We start from the raw sequence: 21,447 nt of genomic DNA, 5'->3' as shown, positions 1-21,447 counted from the left end.
CAAAATACTCTGAATGGCCATGTCAACCGATGAGTATTAAAACAAAACTCCTCAGAAGGAATCAATGAAGTAATACTGGGGACACAGTAAGAACGAGGCGTCGACAAGTCCTAAAACAAGCAGTATTAATTGGAGAATTACCCTCGAACAACGCCAATGGGGTTAATCCTCCAAACATGAAAGGGAGGCTCCTTGAAAGGCCCTATAATGAACCCCTGATCCAATTCCGTGCGAAGCAACTCCGACACGACCCGGGGGTTTGCCTCTGCTGAGAGGACTGTAGTTGGTGAGATGGGTGACCCTGCAGATACGTAGCTAACTGAACTACATTGACCAGTCTCAGTCAGCTGTGCTGCTGCTTAATAGTACAGGCAGTTCAGGGTGTGCCCTATAGCAAATGAAACACACGTGAAGCAACCGACACTACGCATAATTGCATACTGCAAGGTTAAAAATATCGCAAATCTGAGCCTTCCCTAAATACTAATGGGCCTGCCCAACTTATCTACCTGTGGTGTCGGTGAAGAGGATGGCTGAAGCTGCGCCCCTCCCCTATCCAAGCTGGTAGAAGCTGCCAGAGCAGCTGTAGGACACCAGCTGAAGACTGGCAATTGGAGCAAAGCGGGGCCTTAATCCCCGCAAAGTGTCTACAAAACAGCTCCATATCAAGCAAAGCCCAATCAGCAGTGCACTGGAACTCAGAGAGAGCCGCCGCTGCTTCGGCCGAAAAGGAACGGTGATAGTCATAAAAACATGAACCCCTGTACTTGTAACCCAGATCTACCACATTGTACAAATAGAGGTCCAGCTCTTCTGTCCGATCCGGGTGCGAGCAGATCATATCCCTAAATAGACTAAACGCCAGCACAAACTCAGGGATAGAAAGTTTCCTGTTCAACCTGAGATCCGAAGACTAAAGAACCAACGACACCTCCCTGCAAGCATACGACTAATTGTCAGCGACACCATGCGTGGTGATCGAAAGAGAAGAAAGGTTAACATCTTTGCCTTCCAAGATGTCCCTCCTAATACTAGCCAACACAAAAATGACAGCAGGGTTAGTGGGGCCCGTGCCTAAAGGCGGAGGGGCTGCCGACTGCTGGCTAGGACCAGGCTGCGCGACATGGGTGGCCAGTACATGACTACTGGTGTTCAAGCTCTCCAAACCTACCGTACGTTGTTGAAGCCGAAGCATAGAGGTAGAGAGAGAATACAACACTTAATGAATCTGGACTAGCGAGGTATTAACGGACTGGAGAGACACAGCCTCCGAGGTTGAGGCTTGTGCCGTAGTGGGAAACAAAAAGTCTGAATAGTTCAGCCTTCCTGGCCGTGGCTGAGTGTCACGCGCGCCGCGGCTCCTACCTCTGACACCAGGGCTGCCTCGCCTGGTCCCGACTCCTCCGTCGCTGCGGTCCCCACCGTGCGAACACGGCAGTGTCGCGGTCCCGCCCCCTCCACCTCGGCCGGGATCGCGGTACCAACGGGAACGCGGTTATGACGCGACGAAGGTCCGCGTCGAACGTACCGCAGCGTACGCAATTTACGCAGCGTACGCAACACAGCAGTCTGTAATTAACACACCTATTTAAACCCCATTCTTTTCTCCAGTCTTCACCCGTTCAAAGTGTTTTGCTTTTTGGGTGTGCTGGTTTCTCTAGATTATCTCGATTTCCTTGTGTACTGACCTTTGCCTGTTTTTGACCACGATTCTTGCTGCCTGCCTACGACCTCGGACCTGGTTACCCGTTTTGCTCCTATTCTGCCTGCCTCGACCTCAGATACGTTTGACCTCGCTGCCTGCCTTTGCAATTTTGATTACAGACTGTATACTGGACTTCTCCACAGTACATATCTGCATAGTAGGATCCTTCCTCTCTCCCTGCCCCCGTGACACTGAGTAAGCGATCCCCCATTTCTGTCACTCCGCTGCAAAGCTTGGGAATAGTCCAGGCCCTGAAGGACTGATTGCTACCCCTGTCAGACCCTCTGGCGGGAGTCTCAGGAAGGAATCCAAATCTTGAGGGTCCGAGACGTGAGACATGACGGCTGGGAGAAAACAAATGGTTAAACTGCGGTCACTATGAGAAAATACAGTAGGGGAGAAGGGGGAGTGAATGACGACCACCTGGACAGAGCCTAGAACGAGGTGGGACCCCCACGACCATACAGTAACAAGCTGGACATGCAGCTACTTAGGGGCAATGTACGTGCGAGGGCCCGGTATGCCGACCCGAACCATGTGGACTGGATGGATCAATTAAAAACGAAGAGTCTAGGCATACAAGTCCGAAAAGACGTGTCAGACTTTAATTAAAAAGGCGGAGGAGGCCTGTGGTGAGAACACATAATAGGTAACCATGCGAAATGTGAGCCTAGAACGAGGTGGGAGCCCCACGACCGAACTGCAACAAGCTGGACATGCAGTTACCTAGAGGAAATGTACGTGCGAGGGCCCGGTATGCCGACACGATCCATGTGGACTGGATGGATCAATTAAAAACGAAGAGTCTAGGCATACAAGTCTGAAAGACGTGTCAGACTTTGATTACAACGGCAGAGGAGGCCTGTGGTGAGAACACAGAATAGGTAGCCATGCGAGATGTGAGCCTAGAACGAGGTGGGAGCCCCACGACCGAACGGCAACAAGCTGGACATGCAGTTACCTAGTGGAAGTGTACGTGCGAGGGCCCGGTATGCTGACCCGATCCATGTGGACTGGATGGATCAATTAAAAACGAAGAGTCTAGGCATACAAGTCTGAAAGACGTGTCAGACTCAGCCCGTATGGACCCATAGACGTGATAGGTCTGGAACAACAGAAACATAGAAAGTGCCTTACTGTAGTAACATCTAACATCTACTGCTGGAAGGCTATTCCATGCATCCACTACCCTTCTGTAAAGTAATATTTCCTGATGATACCATTAAACCCTTTAAACTGGTAAACTAGGTATAGAACTGGTGTGTGTGATAGTAGATGAATATGAAGCCACGGTAGGCTATGTAAGGTACGTGCAAGCAGAACAACTCACAAAGGCTTATAACGGACAAAGATGGAAACCGTACAATATAGCAGCCCTCCCCCCAGGAACCTAAAACAACATAAAATATCTATGCACATATATGTGCCAAAGTACACAACCCCTCAGGACCAGCGGTGAAGCTTCCCACGTAAAGCAATAAATAGGAGTGGACAAACAAGCGTTTGTCCGTGTACCTGGTAGCTGAAAGAGGTATTGAGCGAAGTAACGTGAAGCATACCGGAACAACGCTAACAGAGCTGACTGTGTACCGGCCACCCGCCAAAACCTCAGGCTGCTACTCAGGAAATGCGTGACCCTGACTCAACGCATAGCACCTGAAGGTGAGCTGTAGGGGGTTAAGTAGTACCCCAGACTCCACCCACAAATACGGCCATTGCCATAGCCTCTAACATATATATATGTATATGCACTTTTTAAACAGTAAACAAACAGTAAACAAACAGTAAACAAACAAATGGATACTTTGCACAATGAATAATGCAGTAATGACAGCGCTAGTGAAAATTAATTGTGCAATAATCACAGCGCTAGTGAAATGAAAGTGCCATTGAGGCAAAAACCTAATAAATAAATAAACTGTCATTGAAACATATGAGGTAGAACTAATGGGAAAATTGGGGATGCTTTTTGCTTTTGAGGAGAGTCTCAAAGTCTGGGGTGATGGTAGACAAAGCAACTCTGAGGTCATGTTCAATGTCCATTCTGTTTCTATGCTTTGTCTTTAACTTAACCAGAGTTGAGAAGCCACTCTCACAAAGATACGTTGTGCTGAATGGTAGTAAAACTTTGATGGCATGGGTTGAGATGGAAGGATATTCAGCCATAGCATTACACCAAAACTGGGAAAGGGTTAGCTCAGTAAAAATTTTTTGCATCTGATCGCATGAAAGCTCTACAAGGTGACTCTCTTCGTTGCTTGGCAACATGACGCTTTCAAAATCAAATCCAAAGGGATCGCTTATCCAGCCGTCATCCCTGTGTTGCTCTGGGAAGTAGTCTTTAAAACATTCTTGCAGCTTTGTTCTTTAGTTCATTTCTGCCTGTGGAGTCCAGGTGTGTAAGCTCATGACTAGCATTGGGGAACATATCAAATCTCTCTTTGGAAACATGACTTGTCCACAATGCCATTTTCTTTTTGAAAGCCTCGATTTCTGTGCAAAAATATTGTGCCCCTTCCCTTGCATAGACAAATTTAATGTGTTCAGCTGCTCAAACACATCTGCAAGATAAGCAACTTGTGCAAGCCACATGTCACTGTTAAACTCTTAATCGGCAAGAGTCGAGTTGCACTCTGAGAGGAAGGCCGCAATTTCGGTTCTCAGTTTGTATAACCGTGAGAGAACTTTGCCCCTGCAAAGCCAGCGCACCTCCGCATGATACAGCACCTGTACATGTTCACTGCCCAGGTCTATGCACAGCTTCTGAAAACACCTGGCATGCTTGGCACTCCGTTTAATGTAGTTCACCACTTTGACAGCATCTTTCAAAGTTTTGTGAAGCACTGGCACCGTATCCTTGGCTGCTAATGCTCCCTGTGCAAAAAACAATGGTTCCAAACCACATTTGGTGCCTTTTCAAGAATTATCTTCACCACCTGTTTTCCAGTCATGCAGGCTGCACCATCGGTTGTGATTCTGACACACATATCCCATATCAGGCACACCAAACCCAAGTATGAATCCAAAGTACTGAAAATGTCCTGAAAGTCTCCTTCCCACACATGCCTCACATGTCCCAAAACCCATTGAAAACAATGCATTTTGAGCCCGTACATGTACTTGCTTTGTCATTAAGGGGTTAATATAATTTGTATCATATTTACATTTTGAGGCCATGTTGACTGAGGGGCACTGCTTTTGGTGTACTTCAGCAAACATAGATAAAATCCTGGAAGGTTCCAGTGAAGGATATCCAATTTACTCCTCCAGATCTGATGGTGTATTCTCTGTAGCATTCGAATTCCAGAATGTAATGGCAAGTCTCCAGTGACAGTGAGGGGATAGGGGAAGTAGTGAGGGCAGTGGTGGGGTATATGGGCTGTAATGGGGGATAAGATTTAGGGTAAGGGGAGATGGGCAGTATTGGAGGATATGGGCAGTGGTGGGGAACAGTGGCTGTGGTGATGGAAACAAAGGCTCTAGGGAGGGAAACAGTAGCTGCGTTGCTGGACAGGAGTGGGGGTGAGGAGCTGTGGGGGGGGGGGGCAGAGGTTGTGGTGGCTGGAAAGGCTGTCCGTGGGCTGCAGCAGGAAGAGGAGAGGAGCAATCAGAGAAAAACTTTATTCAGCTCCTACTAGGAGCAGACAGTGACCGTAAAACGTGCTTTGTGGTCGGGGAGCAATACTAAAGTACATGCCGGACCGGAGGCTGTCTGATGACCCTGATTGTTGTGGCCGCGGTCCAGATAACCTGCGGCTCGCGGATTGCCACTAGAATGTGTAAGGCAGCCCCAGGAAAGTGAAATTTTCCCGGTATGCCTCCAGTCTGGCCCTGACCCTCCGTGACCCACTGAAGACAGACCCATGAGTTGAGAACCACTGCTCTAGAGAACTCTGGCTCCACTTGCATGTTAAATACAGGTACTGCACTCAACCATGCAAGTCAATGGAGCCCAGCTTTCTAATCACAATGATTAATAAAATATTTAAGAATAATAAAAAATACTTATGCATCTGAGGAACCATCCAGTTCCAGCAAAATGTAAAAAAAAGTCCAAAATTATTTATTTATATTTAAATTAATATTTATAAAATAAATAAAATTTAAAAAAAGTTTATTATTATGAGCAAGTGCCAAAATTAGCGCTGTATCTTCCCAAAAATCATGACATGGAAAGAGTTAAAGTAAAAGCATTTCAAATACCCAAGGGGTGTCTAATTTAAAAAAACGAATGGTTTAATGGGGTAAATTAGAGTGGCCGGGCTCAAAGATAGGGCATAGGCACAGACTGACCAAAATGGGGGGAAAAAAGCGCCTTTTAAAAGATGGCCCTATTAGGACATGAGGGCAGTAGGACCAGATATAAAAGTTCCAAGTTAAAAAAATTTTGAGAGTAATGTGGTATACTGTCAATCTGTATACTGTATACTGGTAAGCTGTAAATCCATACCTGAAGCGCAATTTTAGTGATGGAAAAAATACAAAATAAATTACTACCACAAAGTTTGACAAAGGTTAGTAGTAGAATTAGTGCATGGAAAGGGTTAAAATACCAGCATTGGAAATACCTTGAGGTGTCTAGTTTTCAAAAATATATGGTTTGATGGGGTAAATTGCATTGGCCGACTTCAAAGATACCCAAAATAGCATATGGGGGAAGAATTACCAGTTTTGCAAAAAAATGGTTTTAAAATAGCAAAATGCTACTTATTGCAGGAAAAAAGCAAAAAAAACCCAAAAAACATAAAAACATTGGGTATTTCTACCCAATCCAGGAGGATATTGATACGCTGGAGAAAGTTCAGAGAAGGGCTAGTAAAATGGTTCATGGATTACAGGATAAAACTTACTAGGAAAGGTTTTATTATTATTTATTGTTTTATATAGCGCCATCAAATTCCGTAGCGCTGTACAATGGGTTATTATGGGTTATATTAATGTTAATATATGTTAACATATAGCCTGGAAGAAAGACGCGACAGGGGGGATATGATAGAAAAATTTAAATACTTAAAGGGAGTCAAAAAGATAAATGAAGATAATTTATTTAAAATAAAAAATACTACTACAACAAAAGGACATAGTCTTAAGCTAGAGTGGAAATATTACTTAACTGAAAGGGTAGTGGATGCATGGAATTGTTTTCCAGCAGAAGTGGTAGATGTTAATACAGTGAAGACATTTAAGCAAGCATGGGATGGACATAAGGCTAAGCTAGATATAAGATAAGGCCAGGGACTAACAAAAGTATTTAGGGCAGACTGGATGGGCCGAATGGTTCTTGTCTGCCATCCCTTTCTATGTTTCTATAAATGATTCTGAACACCACCACCCTGATCAATGTTCATCGAGCCAGCACTATAGCTGCTTGATGATGTGTATATCATGTTCAGTGAGTGGCCTTAAAGGGGATGGGCGAAAGGACAAATACACACAGGGAGTAATTTTTTGCAAAAAAAAAAACCCACCCATGCATTTGCAGAGGGAAGGGGTGGAGAGTCCCTTTAAGTCACCCCCACCCAGTGACGTATCAAATGGCAGGGTGTGACGTTAGCTCCACTAGAGTCTGTTTAAGGCTCGGAGAGGATAGTGAGCTGTCCTTCCTCCATGGTGCTGATCAGCTGGCACGGTTCACGCAGCTGGTGTTGGTTAAACCGCTCCCACTCAAGCACCTCTCTCTGCCATTACACTTCTGAGAATTTAAGCAACAGGCAACCAGAGTCACATCTGAGGAGGGAGCTTAAGCAGGAGAAGGTGAGACTGATAATCACAGTGACACGCCATGCTCTGGCCTTTAGCCGTCTGTTTTTTGTTTTTCCTCTCACGACGTACGACGTACGCTACCATCTTGTTTGTGGGATTTTATTCATAAAACATTTTCGACCGGTACAATGACATATTTAGCTGGGATCTAATACTTGGGGCGAAATACTAATAGGAATCATCCCCGCAACACTTCTGTTGCAGGTATTTAATAGAAGTCGTTTGGAAGCTTATTTTACCCAGCATGCCCCTCCGCATACGTATATGCACTTTGCTTTGGTTTTGCGCCATTGGAAGTTGTAAGAAGGTGTCTCCTGCTCTTCAGCTTACTGATCTGAAATCCCAGATTTCTGGGGTGGAGGAGCTGTTGGAGGAATTTGGCAAACAGCTTCAACAGGAAAGGCGCTCGCAGGACCTAGATGAGCAGAAACAGGAAGAACAGACGCTACGCCATTACCCTGACCAGGCGAAAGAGCAGATTTATTGGGGAGATGAACATAGGCGCAAAGATACTATGCAAACTAAGAGTGAAGAACGTACAGAGGAGGATACGATGCAGCGGCAATTGCTGGAAGCGGGGGTCAGGTCGAATGGGAATGCCGGCGAAGATATATGCAAATTTAACAAGCTGGACGATTATATCATCCGCACCAAGGACTCCCAGGAGGCTGGAGCAACCTTTCTAAAGGCCCCAAGTGAGGTATATAGTTGGAAGCAATGCCTAGAACTGTGCTGCGCTGAGCCAAGCTGCTCTTTGGCCGTGGTGGAAAGATCAGGTCGGTGGTTTAACTGCTTTCTCTTTGACTGCATTCATCGGGAACTTAATGTCTGCAAGTTCTCACCACACAAGGATTACACCAGTTATACTCTGTCGGAACGCAATGAATCCTCAGGTTGGGCACACGAGACACCCCTGCGTACATCTGCAGCATGTAAAGGTACGAGGTGTTAATATGCTTAAGTATAACTCTGGGAACCCCACGAAATCAGGAAATGGGATATAGATGGTCAATGTCCAAATGTACTGTTCACCTGTTGCCTTTCTTCCCACCTTCCAAGTTTGTTATACACCCAGGTTGATTGTATCATTTATTTTTGATTTCTGAAAAGGTGTGATTGTATCATACATTAACCCCTTAAGGACCAGGCTGTTTTTTTTTTCTTTTTTGTTTTAACACTTTTGCAATGCTTGTGTTTAGATGTTATATTTTTCCTCACCCATTTAGTGTACCCATACAAGTTATATATATTTTTTTTTAGGACAAGAAGGGCTTTTGTCAGATACCATTTTGTTGATCATATTATCTAATATACTATAATAAAATATGATGAAAAATTGAAAAAAAACTTTTTTTCTCACTTATCTGAAAAATCTTTTACTCTAAGCTAATGAAAAAGACTGCTAAATTTGTCCTTAGTTTAGAAATTCTGGTATTTTAATGCACTAATTCTTCTACCACCCTTTTTCAAACTTTGTGGTAGTAATTTATTTTGTGTTTTTTTTTGTTTGTTTTTTTTTTTTTTATTGCGCTTCAGGTGTGGATTTACAGCTCCTGGTGTACATCACTTTCAAATGCTGGTATTTTAACCCTTTCCATGCACTAATTATACAACCACACTTTGTCAAACTTTGTAATAGTAATTTTTTTTCTCACAAATTGTAATTTAGTTATAAATATACAGGTCATGGTATATGTCAAACAGATTGTTTTGTCAGCTTGTTTGGCTGGTAAAAGGTTACTTTTGGGACATGCGTAATTTAGGTTTTCAACAGTTTGTGGTAGTAACAACAACATGTGTTCAGCAACATCTCCCGAGTACAGTGATACCACCCATGCCTGGTGTTTGGGGGCTAAAACGCCACATTTGGGAAGTGCGCTTTTTTTCCCCCATCGTAGATTACTGTCTACGCTTGTTTAACCCCTTCGTGACAAAGGCTGGTTCTATTTTTTTGTACCCTTCGTGACAGTGGCTGTTTTATCGTTTCTGCGGTGTTTCTGTTTAGCTGTAATTTTCTCTTAACCCATTTACTGAACCCACACAAGTTATATATTGTTTTTTTCAGGACAAGAAGGGCTTTCAGACACCATAATTTGTTCCATATGATATAATGTCCTATAATAAAATGCCGAAAAATTTAAAAAAAAAACTCTCACTTTTATTTGAAAAATCTTTTATTCATCATAAAAAAACTACTGAAAAAACCCGCTAAATAGATTCTACTATTTGTCCCGAGTTTAGAAATACCCAATGTTTTTATGTTTTTTTGCTTTCTTCTACACATTATGGGGCAATAAGTACAAGTAGCGTTTTGCTAATTCAAAACCATTTTTCTCTGAATCTGGTAATTTTGTCTCCATGTGGTATTTGGGGCATCTTTGAAGCCAGCAAATTAAATTTACCCCACCAAACCATATATTTTTGAAAACTAGACACCCCAGGGTATTTTAGATGCTGATAGTTTAACCCTTTCCATGCACTAATCCTACCACCAACCCTTGTCAAAGTTTGTGATAGTAATTGTTTTTGGTGTTTTTTTCACACACTTTGTACTTCAGGTGTGAAATTACAGCTCCTGGTATATGTCACTGTCAATCTCCTGAGTACATTGATACCCCACATGCATGGGTTTGTCAGATTGTTTGGGGGCAAAAGGGCCACATTTGGAACATGAGCAATTCAGTTTTTCAACTAGGAAGTTTTACATCTGGGTAAAGAAAAATGCTTGTACCCAACTATCAGTAGGGACAGGTTACAAGAAAGCCTGGCCTATCTCCAAGAAGGGATTTGATCTAGCACCTTAAGCGGTCCCTCATGCCACGGAATGGACACGTCATTTGTCGTTAACGACATGTTTTTCCGTGACGTGCCCGGACCGGCAATTGTCATCAAGGGGTTAATGAAATGACGTGCCTGGGCCGTCATTGGGCGTTAAGGGGTTTAATGTCTAATTTGTGATTTAACATTTTATGAAAGTGCGAGAAATTAGGGCAAGGTACAAGAACCCAAAACACATTATTTCTCAAACTAAGTTTTAATACCAAAAAAAGTCTTACACTTTACCCCGGCCCTGCACTCCACACTTTGCCCTGCCCCCGGCACGCCACACTTTGCCCCGGCACTCATGGGCATAGAAACTCATGCGGGGGGGACCGATAATGAAGAAATCCCCCCCCAGGGCCGTAGGAACCCCCCCCAATAGAAACGCCGCAAATGCGGCCCGCGAGACCTCGAGGTGCGGCCCGTGTAAGATCGGCAGCCAGGGCAACCGATCTTACGCGGTCCGCACCTCGAGCCCTGCTACAACAAGAGCCCTGCTACTTACCTGTGGGAGGGCCTTCTGTACTGCACAGAGGAAGCGGAACCCAGCAGAGTTCACGTGACATCACATCCTGCTTCCTCTGTGCAGTACCATAGAACGCAGAAGGAGGCCGTGCCCCCTGCTGAAGTCTGTGAGCGGCATCGATGAGCTGCAGTGCAGGTAAGGGGGTGGGGAGGGTGTTTGAATGAGTATGCGTGATTGAGGGAATTAATCTGTGAATGAATGAATGAGTGTGTGTGTGTGTGTGATAGCATGGATGTGTAAGTGCTGGAACCTAGGCATGATGGGACTGTGATTGCTGTTAGCAATCACACTCCTATCATGCCAAGTCAGCTAGTACATGCTGAAACCTAGCTAGCTGCCCCCCTTGTGTATTGATGCTGCCAGCAGTATGGGGTGTGCACCACCCTGTACCAGCATGTACTGGCTGACTTGGCATGATAGGAGTGTGATTGCCAACAGCAATCACAGTCCCATCATGCCTAGGTTCCAGCACTTACACATCCAACCAGTAAATGCTGGAACCTAGGCATGATGGGACTGTGATTGCTGTTGGCAATCACACTCCTATCATGTCAAGTCAGCCAGTACATGCTGAAACCTAGCTAGCTGCCCCCCTTGTGTATTGATGCTGCCAGCAATATGGGGTCTGCACATCACTTACAGCCACCCTGTACCAGCATGTACTGGCTGCCTGGGTATGATAGGAGTGTGATTGCTGTTAGCAATCACACTCCTATCATGCCAAGTCATATTGCTAATTTTTTTGTCCGATTGTGGTGTGTTACCTACTTTTATTAAAAATGTGAGTTATTACTATTTTTACGGTGGGGTTTTGGCTAAGTGAACCGTGAATGTTTTGGTCCAGAATTTTCATTTTGGTGCAGAATTTTCATTTTGGTGCATCCCTAGAATAAATAGAACTATTTCATTTTTAATTATCCTCAGTCCTGAATTTGTAGTCACAAAACTTTCTAGGCCCAGAAATCAGTGAGAGGAAAAGTAAAGGTTTTGTGTCATTTACTTTATTTTAATCTGCATATTTTATTAAAGGCCATATTTTCTCACAGTGAAAATGAGTGCGGCCCGTGCACATATACAATTCTGATGGAGTGGCCCACTGCGGAAAAAACTTGGACACCCCTGGGGTAGACAGTGAGAAGGGGGTAGTGAGAGGGTAGCTGGTGAGAAGGGGGGTAGGGAGAGTGTAGCTAGTGTGAAGGGGGCAGTAGGGAGAGGGTAGGTAGCGAGAAGGGAGGGTAGGGAGAGGGTAGCTAGTGAGAAGGGGGGTAGGGAGAGGGCAGATAATGTGAGAAGGGAGGGTAGGGAGGGGGTAGATAGTAGACTTGCGCATTCGTCTTCGGGCGAACATGAAAACGAGCACGAAGAGGCCGTTTTTTTTGTTCGTTCCGAAGACACGCCGAAGAGAATAGAGTGCCGGCAAAACGTAGGAGAAGACGGAAGACTCACAACCACAAAGAATCAAAGATTCTTCGTGATCGTCTTCGTTTTTGCCGCGCAGCCGCCAAAATTTCAAACAGGAGTGAGCTGATCTCGTCTGTCCAATCAGCTCACTCTTGTGACGTCACGCTAAGGGTCTCGTCCAATGCCTGTGCTGCTGTTTTTTGAATTCTGAAGGCGCCTTTATAAGACCAGAGCTTGCCTGAGAGATCCATTCATTTTTCGCTGTGACTGCTTTGGCAACACTGCTGTGCTGCATCCGAGCGTTACAGAGAGATTGTTCTGTTCTGTGTGAGACTGGTAAGCCTTAGCCTGCCATTTCTCACAGTGTACTTCATCCTCACTTCAGTGCTACTTAATATAATTAATAATAATAATTTGATTAATTTAATTTTTATTTAATTTGTCATCAACTGTAGTGTAAGTGCTGTTGAGTTGACAGTGCACCCAGTGTCTCAGTGGCACTGGGGTGCCCTTGCCCTGGGCTGGCACTAGTGCCTACTGCCTGTCCTGCTTAAATAAATTAAATAGAATTTATAAATAATAATTTAATAGAGTCTATAATTTAATAGTTCATTATAATATTATATATATATATTTGTCAGTCATATATATATATATACTATAGTATACTAGTGTAGAGTGTACTGTAGACATTCATCTACTAGTGTCTAATTTAAAATCATTAATATTAATTAATATAATTAATAATTGAATTCATTATAAAATTATATATATATTTGTCAGTTATAGTTAGTAATAGTATACTAGTGTAGAGTGTACTGTAGACATTCAAGACATCTACTAGTGTCTAATCTAAAATCAGTAATATCAATAATTCTATAATTCTTTCTTATCTTAATAGTTAATTAAATTAGCTATAAATAAAAGTAATAATATTAATTAATTACTACTAGCGTATAGTTCAGCTAATCTTATTAGTACTGGTGCTGCAGCTCTATAGTTTGTGCTTTGTTTTAGCAACAGCAAGAGACCAAGTCAATTTTTCTTAATTAATAATCTTTCATTTTATTTCATTTGTTTTGCTCACCTCAGTCCATCAGTGAAGTGAACTTGTTGGGCTAGTGAGTGCAGCCGCATAAGTGCTGTGTTTTTTTTTTGATCAGCAAGCAGTGACGTTAACTGTTTTGCAAAGATTTTCTCATTTATTTTACATTTTATTTCAATTTTATTAAAAGTACCCTTAGTGTTTTGCTCACCTCAGTCCATCAGTGAAGTGAACTTGTTGGGCTAGTGAGTGCAGCCGCATAAGTGCTGTGTGTTTTTGTTCAGCAAGCAGTGAAGCTAACTGTTTTGCTGTGACATTTTATTTTATTTCTAATTCTTTTCAAGAAAAATTGACTGTGACGAGCTGTACTAAGCAAAGCTTCAAGCTACTAGCTGTAGTACTAAAATAATTCTAATCTTCTTTAATCTTAATCTATAATATATTAAATAATATATAACAATATAAATTCTAATTCATAATCTATAATATAAGTAATTCTAATTCTAAATTCTAATTCATAATCTATATTCTTCTATCTATAATACATAATATATAAGTAAATTATTTCTAATCTATTAATATTATATAACTTAATATTAATTAATAAATCATACTGAATCTGATTTAACCTCACTTTAGCTTAGTGGGTTTGAGAGCGTCTGCCTAGCGGTAGACTTATAGTAAGGAAATATAGCTTTAGGCTAGCATAGTAGTAGGCTAAGCTCTTAGGCCCGTGTCAATTCAAATTAAAAATAAAATACTGCTAGTTATTAAATAGTTAATCTTGAGTTAATAATTTAAATAACTTTAGCACTTTGCCAGATTGCACACAACAGCACAGTGCAGTAGTGCATAGTTTTACTTTTTAAGCAGTAGCACTGAAGAGAACTTCCTCTAATTTTTTTGTCTTTAATTCGTTTTTCCTTTTTTTTTATTTTTTATAGTTTTTTAAACACTACACTACACAATTTGAAATGGATCCTCCTTTTGGGACTAAGGAGGGACAAGCTCCATCTACCACCACCATCAGCACCACCACCAGTTCTAAGATGCAGCCTTTGCGTCAGTCTAGTCGGCCAAGTAGGCCAAGCTCTCGCTTATCATTTGGGGAAGCATTGCTTGAAGGATCATCAAGTAAAGGAAAGGCACCAAAAGCAGGCAGTAGTAGTGCGGCTAGGCCCACAAGCTCTATGTTTTTTTACGGAAAGCCTAAAGCACCAGAAGCACGTTCAAAGTTAAAGGGTAGCACAAGTAGTACCAGCCCAGTGACTAAAAAGAAGTGCCTTTTGCCCCAAGCAGCATCTTCCCCATCCACAAGCAGCATGCAAGGTACCAAGCAGAGCCAAATTAGCAGCAAGACTCAGAGGGGTCCCAAACAAAAGCGATCTCATTCCTTTGTAGGGAAAACCACCACCACCACCACCCCCACCGCATCTACCACCACTAGTGCTGCGCCTACTGTTCCCACTGGTACCGCCACGCCATGTCCTCCTAGTACCTCTAGCAAGCCACCAAGTCCTTACAAAATTTTTGTAAAGACAGTTAGAGAGAGGGCTACACATAGTGGGACTCCACCTAGCGAGGTAGCAGAGGAGCCTGAGACTGAGAGGCCAAGTGCAGAGTCTATTCTTCCTGCTCGCACTACTACTAGTCACGAGTCTCACGACGATATCAGTCTTAGCTCCAGCCTAGCAGGAATTCCATTCGATCTGGCTAATGAAGAGCTAGACTATGAGCCAGAGGAAGTAGAGGAGATGAGTGGTCAGGAATCAGATTCCTCAGGGAGCAGTGTCCAAATGACTAGTGCACAATTTCCCCCTGAGCCTCCACCTTCTCCGCTACGATCATCACCATCACCACCACCACCAGCAGCAGCAGCAGCAAAACCTAGGAAATCTAAAGCATTTAGCAGTCCCACTATGGCCAGTACTGTTACCACCAGTCCCACCACCACTAGTTCTGCCTCTGTTCATCCACCCCGAGCAGTAGGAGCAGCACCCAAGGCACACTCCAAGGCTATGCGCGCCCCAATTTGGGAGCACTTTGAAAATTTTGAAGAAGGGCGCTATGGAAAGTGCAAACATTGTGGGAAGCTAATAAGCAGAGGGAAAGTGTCTGGCCATTTTACCAGTGCTAGCATGAAGCATCACCTCAGCACTCAACACAACGCTGTGCTATTGGGGAAAGATGCAGAAGTAAAACTTAGTGCAGGCAGCATAGCTGGTGGCCGTGGAAAAACCCCAACAGCTTCTTCTTCTGAGCCAATAGCAGCAGCAGCAGCAGCAGCACCTAGTGCTGGCAGCCAGAGACCAAGGCAGGTTGGAGCACTGCATGTCCAGCCCACCCTGGAACAATTTGTGGCATTCCAATCCAAAAGGTCAATGCCCAAACAGCAGGCCAATAAAGGAACGCGACTGATTGGTCAGTTCATTGCTGTTGGAGGGGCATCCTTCTCTATGATCGAAGGGGAGCCTTTCAAACAATTGATGGCGGCTGTGGCTCCACAATATACAGTTCCGTCACGTTCCACTTTCAGCAGGAACATTGTCCCCTCATTGTATCGGTCCTGTGTTGCAGCAGTGAAAGAGGAGCTTTCCAAGGCTGCTGGTCAGTGTGTTCATTTCACTACGGATTTGTGGAGTGCACCTAGCGGCCAGCATGCCTTTCTTTCTTTGACAGCACACTGGTGGCAGCCCGGTGTGTCTAAGGAAGCTGCTGCAGCAGGCTACCGATCTTTCCTTCTCCATGCAGAAGTGATGGATGAAAAGCACACTTCCCAAAATATTCTGCATGCAATGAGGAAAATGTTTAGCCTTTGGGTGGGAGCAGAGGCGGGCACCAATGTTGAAGTTGGTTTTGTGGTAACTGACGGAGGTGCCAATATGGTGAAAGCGCTGCGAGATGGTCATATTGTTGGTGTGCGCTGTGCAGCCCACATCATCCATCTTGTAGTGAAGGCAGCAATGTCAGAAGGAACTAATGTGGCAGCAGTAGTTCTGTCCCGCTGCAGAAAGATCGCTGGGCACTTTCACCATAGTGTTAAGGCTAGCCAACTTTTGAGGGAAGAGCAAGAGAGGTCAGGTCTTCCCGTACACTGCCTACGCCAGGATGTCAGTACACGGTGGAACTCCACGTTAGACATGCTGGAGAGGATTTTGGAGCAGCAGAGGGCAATCCATAATCTTGCCTCAGAGCACAATATTGGGATTACCTCTCCATTGAATAGGGAGGATTGGACAGTGATCGCCCAGCTAGTGGCAGTCCTTAAACCATTCAGGGATGCCACAGAAAATTTAAGCTCAAACACTGCCAGTCTGGCCCAGGTAATCCCAGTGTTCTCCCATCTAGGCAGCAAGATGGATGTGTTCCTTGGAAACCGTGAGGCTGTTCAAGGTGGCACTCTACATCCTGACGTAGCAGCCATAGCCAGGAAGCTGAAGGATCTGCTAAAAGTACACCTTCGCAAACGAATGGAAGAGAGTCCTGAAATGATGCTAGCGTGCCTTTGCGATCCAAGAATTAAGGGAAAGCTAGCTTTGAAATTTAATGTTCTCAGTAGCTACCGGGAGCAATTGGTCAACAAGGTGCGTGACTGGCAACGTAAAATGGGAATGCTGTCCGAGGAGGGAGAGGTGCAGGAGGAGGAAGAGATGATGTGGTCTGCTACTCCTAGCAGCAGCATCAGCAGCAGTGCCACAAGCAGCACAACACAGCTGAGTGGAGCAGCTGCGTTTTGGGAAGAGGCACTTGGGAGTATAGTTGGACCATCTGACAGAGCTAGCAGCAGAAAGGAGAGTAGTGCTGCTGAAATGGTCAAACTTTACCTCTGTGAAGTTCCTTCTGCGCCTAATGTTGATCCTCTTAGCTACTGGGATGAAAAGAAGAGTGTGTGGCCTGCACTCTCATGGGTTGCGCAGCAGCTACTATCATGTCCGCCAACCACTGTTCAAAGTGAGCGCGTGTTTTCTATGACTGCGCTCACGCATGGCACCTCACCTGATGGAGCAGATTGCCTTTCTTAAATTCAATCTGCCCAAGTTGGGTTACCCAGCTCTTAGCTTGGAAAGTTAATTTTTTTCTCTGTAATGTTTAAGGTAGTTTCTCCCCCTGGTTGCACGTGTTTGTGGTGTGGCAACGTCTGCTACCTCCGCCGGTGTAGCCAATTTACGCTAGGGCCTAGTGTCTGAGTTCTGGAAGTCCGCTCCCAAACGCCATGGACTGACAGACTTTCATGCTTTGCCCTGGGGTGAAACAGGTGGGCGGGTCGTCAATTGCCCACTCATTCACCTTTTTCCGTTTCCAACGCTGCTGCTGGTGGTGGTGCCAGTATCTTTTGCCAGTTCGCTTCCTGGCTGAAATCATGCCTCAAATGTCCCTAATGGAGAGGGTAGTTTCTCCCCCTGGTTGCACTTGCTGCGGTGTGGCAATGCCTGCTACCTCCGCCAGTGTAGCCAATTTACGCTAGGGCCTAGTGTCTGAGTTCTGGAAGTCCGCTCCTAAACGCCAAGGACTGACAGTCTTTGGATGCTTTGCCCTGGGGTGAAACAGGTGAGCGGGTCGCCAATTGCCCACTCATTCGCCTTTTCCATTTCCTTTTCCATTTCCATTTCATTATTTTCCTTCTGATACACAACCAACCAACCAAACATAACACACACAATAACACAAATAACACAGTGACATAATACATATAACACACAGTGACAACACACATAACACATACACGTACAATGCACAAATCACAAGGACCTTTCCTCTTGTTATTTGTCCTGGCCTTCACTTCTACACTCACTAGCATTAACGCTATAACTCACACTTCATACTATAACATTTTTCCATCCACATACCTGCCAACAGACCCAACTTTTTCAGGGACAGTCCTGCTTTTTTCCAGTCCTGTCCCATCTAATTTAGCTATCTAGGTATGCAAATACACGTTGGTAGTTATAGCTCGGTAGGTAGCACTAGTATAAACATTAAATAAATATAATAAAGTACTAAATAATAAATCTAACTTTAAAATACATTTAAATAAACCCCTTAATTTTTTAAAACCCATTAAAATTAAAATTAAATTATTATTTAGACATAATACATCTTTAACCAAACCAGTGCACTGCTACTAATCTTAAACATAACCGTACATTAACCCTAAGCTATTTTTTAGTTCTTGTCCAACATTTTTCCATCCGCATACCTGCCAACACACCTAAGATTTTGGTGGACAGTCCTGCTTTTTTCCAGTCCTGTCCAGTAAAAGTTGGGTTGTTGCAAAGTATGCCATTGTGAATAGGTAGCAAATGTTAGGCATGTATTACAAGTGGTCCAAAATCAATTTAAAAATGTAAAATAATCCCTATTCTTTTATTAAACATCTATGGATGTGTGACTGTGTATGATAAACGGAGGCCAAGTTCCTTGGAGCATTTGTCTCTAGGTCATTTTGTGTACAGTACACCTCAGTACGTGTGTGCAACTCTATTGGTCGTTTCGGCAGGGGGCTGGCCTGCCATCAACGAATGAAGTGCGTTCTGCAATTCACTTGTTGATGCCAGACCAGCCCCCTGCCGAAACGACCAATAGAGTTGCACACACGTTCCTTCACGGCAGCTGCTGCTGCTCCAATGTGTTGTTAACCCCGTATTAACCCCTGCTAGGCAACCGGGAAGGAAACGAAGATTAAACGAGCACTAAGAATGTTCGCGAATATTCGCCCGAAGAGAAGACAGGAACGGGCGAATATTCACGGAATACGAAGGTTTTTTTCCCCCCGAAGACGAGCACGAAGACGAACACGAAGAGCCCCCTGGTGCCCAAGTCTAGTAGTGTGAGAGGGGGTAGATAGGGGGAGAGGGGGTAGTTAGTGTGGGAGAGGGGGAGAAAGTGGGGGAAAATGCTGTCCCCCCCGGATTTTTAGGGGTTCCTACGCCCATGCCGGCACTCCACACTTTGCCCCAGCACTTTGCCCTGCACCCACACTCTGCCCCCACACTCACTCTGCCCTGCACTCCCACTCTGCCCTGCACCCTGCACCCCCATTCTACCCTGCACCCCCACTCTCACTTTGCCTCGCACTTAGACACTCGCACGTGGAGAATCACTTACCTCAGCTATGGACTCGTTCCAACCTTCAAGTAGTTTAAAACTTTATACAGCAGACCAACACCATTTCTTAATTCAAGCACATCCAGCGCTCAGCGAGGTCACGTAACTCATTGAAGGTGGAGACTGCAGAGCAAGTAGCAGAACCGGAGAAACGCTCACGGAAGAGGTAAAGCGAGCCGAGTGCTGCAACAATGAATCAATCACTCGATTAATTGATAATGAAAATCGTTGACAACGATTTTTGTTATCGATTGATTTTATCGATTCGTTGTTTCAGCCCTACAAGAAATTACTAAAAAACAAAAGCTTATTGGGGTACATACAGTGTCTTGAAATAGTTGTCCACCTGTGTAGTAATCTAAGAATTCACTTTATTGTACTACTTGCCACAAAGTGATTATGTTTAGACTGTTTAGAAACATTTAAATTATATTCCATTATTAAAATCACCACATTGTTTACGTAATGATTATAGAGCTACTCATAAACTAGTGTGTATTTTTCCTTGTTACAATTGTTTCCTGTAATGGCATTAACGGTGTCATTTCTTTTAGCTCTAGGTATACTATATTTAGTTCTTAGGTTTATCTACGCGTAGGCGTTCACCCACTAGAGCAGGGGCGTCCAGCATGCGGCCCGCAGGCCAAAGGCAGCCAGATCCCCCCCCCCAGTAACTCATGCGGGGGGACCGATAATGAAGAAATCTCCCCCAGGGCCGTAGGAACCACCCCCAATAGAAACGCCGCAAATGCAGCCCGCAAGACCTCGAGCCAGGGCAACCGATCTTACGCGGGCCGCACCTCGAGCCCTGCTACTTACCTGTGGGAGGGTCCTCTGTACTGCATAGAGGAAGTGGAACCTAGCAGAGTTTACGTGACATCACATGACTCTGCTCCAGTCCTGCTTCCTCTGTGCAGTACCAGAGAACGCAGAGGGAGTCCGCGCCCTCTGCTGAAGTCTGTGAGCGGCATCGAAGAGCTGCAGTGCAGGTAAGGGGGTGGGGAGGGTGTTTGAATGAGTATGCGTGATTGAGGGAATTAATCTGTGAATGAATGAGTATATGAATGAATGAGTGTGTGTGTGTGATAGTGCTGGAACCTAGGCATGATGGGACTGTGATTGCTGTTAGCAATCACACTCCTATCATGCCAAGTCAGCCAGTACATGCTGAAACCTAGCTAGCTGCCCCCTTGTGTATTGATGCTGCCAGCAGTATGGGGTCTGCACATCACTTACAGCCACCCTGTACCAGCATGTACTGGCTGACTTGGCATGATAGGAGTGTGATTGCTAACAGCAATCACAGTCCCATCATGCCTAGGTTCCAGCATTTACTGGTTGGATGTGTAAGTGCTGGAACCTAGGCATGATGGGACTGTGATTGCTGTTAGCAATCACACTCCTATCATGCCAAGTCAGCCAGTACATGCTGAAACCTAGCTAGCTGTCCCCTTGTGTATTGATGCTGCCAGCAGTATGGGGTCTACACATCACTTACAGCCACCCTGTACCAGCATGTAGTAGCTTCAGGGGAGGGCTGACAGCCTAAGGCCTGGGGGGCAAGTCAAGTGAAGTGGCTCCGCCCCCTCGCACTCACCTTTCACCCCTCACGCTGCTCCCATCACTATGCGGCCGTCAGACTGCTAGAAAACTTATCTAAACGGCCGCTGGGTGCTGATGCCACCGGCCGGAGCTACTTTAATCCTTTTTTTTATTTATTTAATATGCCGGATCAGCTTGCCATATTAAAAATAAATAAAGTATTAAAGTAGCTCCGGCCGGCAGCATGAGCACCCAGCGGCCGTTTAGATTCTATTTCCAACAATCTGATGGCCGCCTAGTGATGGGAGCAGCGTGAGGGGTGAAAGGTGAGTGCGAGGGGGCGGAGCTTTCACCCCTGACTCTGCTCCCATCACTTGGCGGCCATCGCATACGGCCGCTGGGTGCTGATGCCGCTGGCCGGCGCTGCTTTAATACTATTTTTTTTTTTTCCATTTAATAGCCGATCCAGCTTGCCATATTAAATTTAAAAAAAAAAAGTATTAAAGTAGCGCCGGCTGGCGGCATCAGCACCCAGCGGCC

General features: G+C 44.7%; 1 protein-coding gene across 1 annotated transcript in view; it reads left to right on the top strand.

Moving 5' to 3' along the window:
• The window catches only part of LOC149271957 (low-density lipoprotein receptor-related protein 11-like), a 116,612-nt gene that overhangs the window by 7,212 nt on the left and 87,953 nt on the right, over positions 1–21,447 (top strand). The window contains exons 2-3 of the mRNA XM_089506949.1: positions 7,815–8,338; positions 9,287–9,309. Of these exons, the coding sequence (XP_089363075.1) occupies positions 7,815–8,338; positions 9,287–9,309 (547 nt within the window). The remainder of the gene's footprint in view (positions 1–7,814; positions 8,339–9,286; positions 9,310–21,447) is intronic.

This window comes from Sceloporus occidentalis, unplaced genomic scaffold (genome assembly GCF_023333645.1).
Source record: "Sceloporus occidentalis isolate IW3139 unplaced genomic scaffold, rSceOcc1.0.p SCAF_441, whole genome shotgun sequence".
In the NCBI taxonomy this organism is placed as follows: Eukaryota; Metazoa; Chordata; class Lepidosauria; order Squamata; family Phrynosomatidae; genus Sceloporus; species Sceloporus occidentalis.
This window is presented reverse-complemented; position numbering and strand designations above follow the sequence as displayed.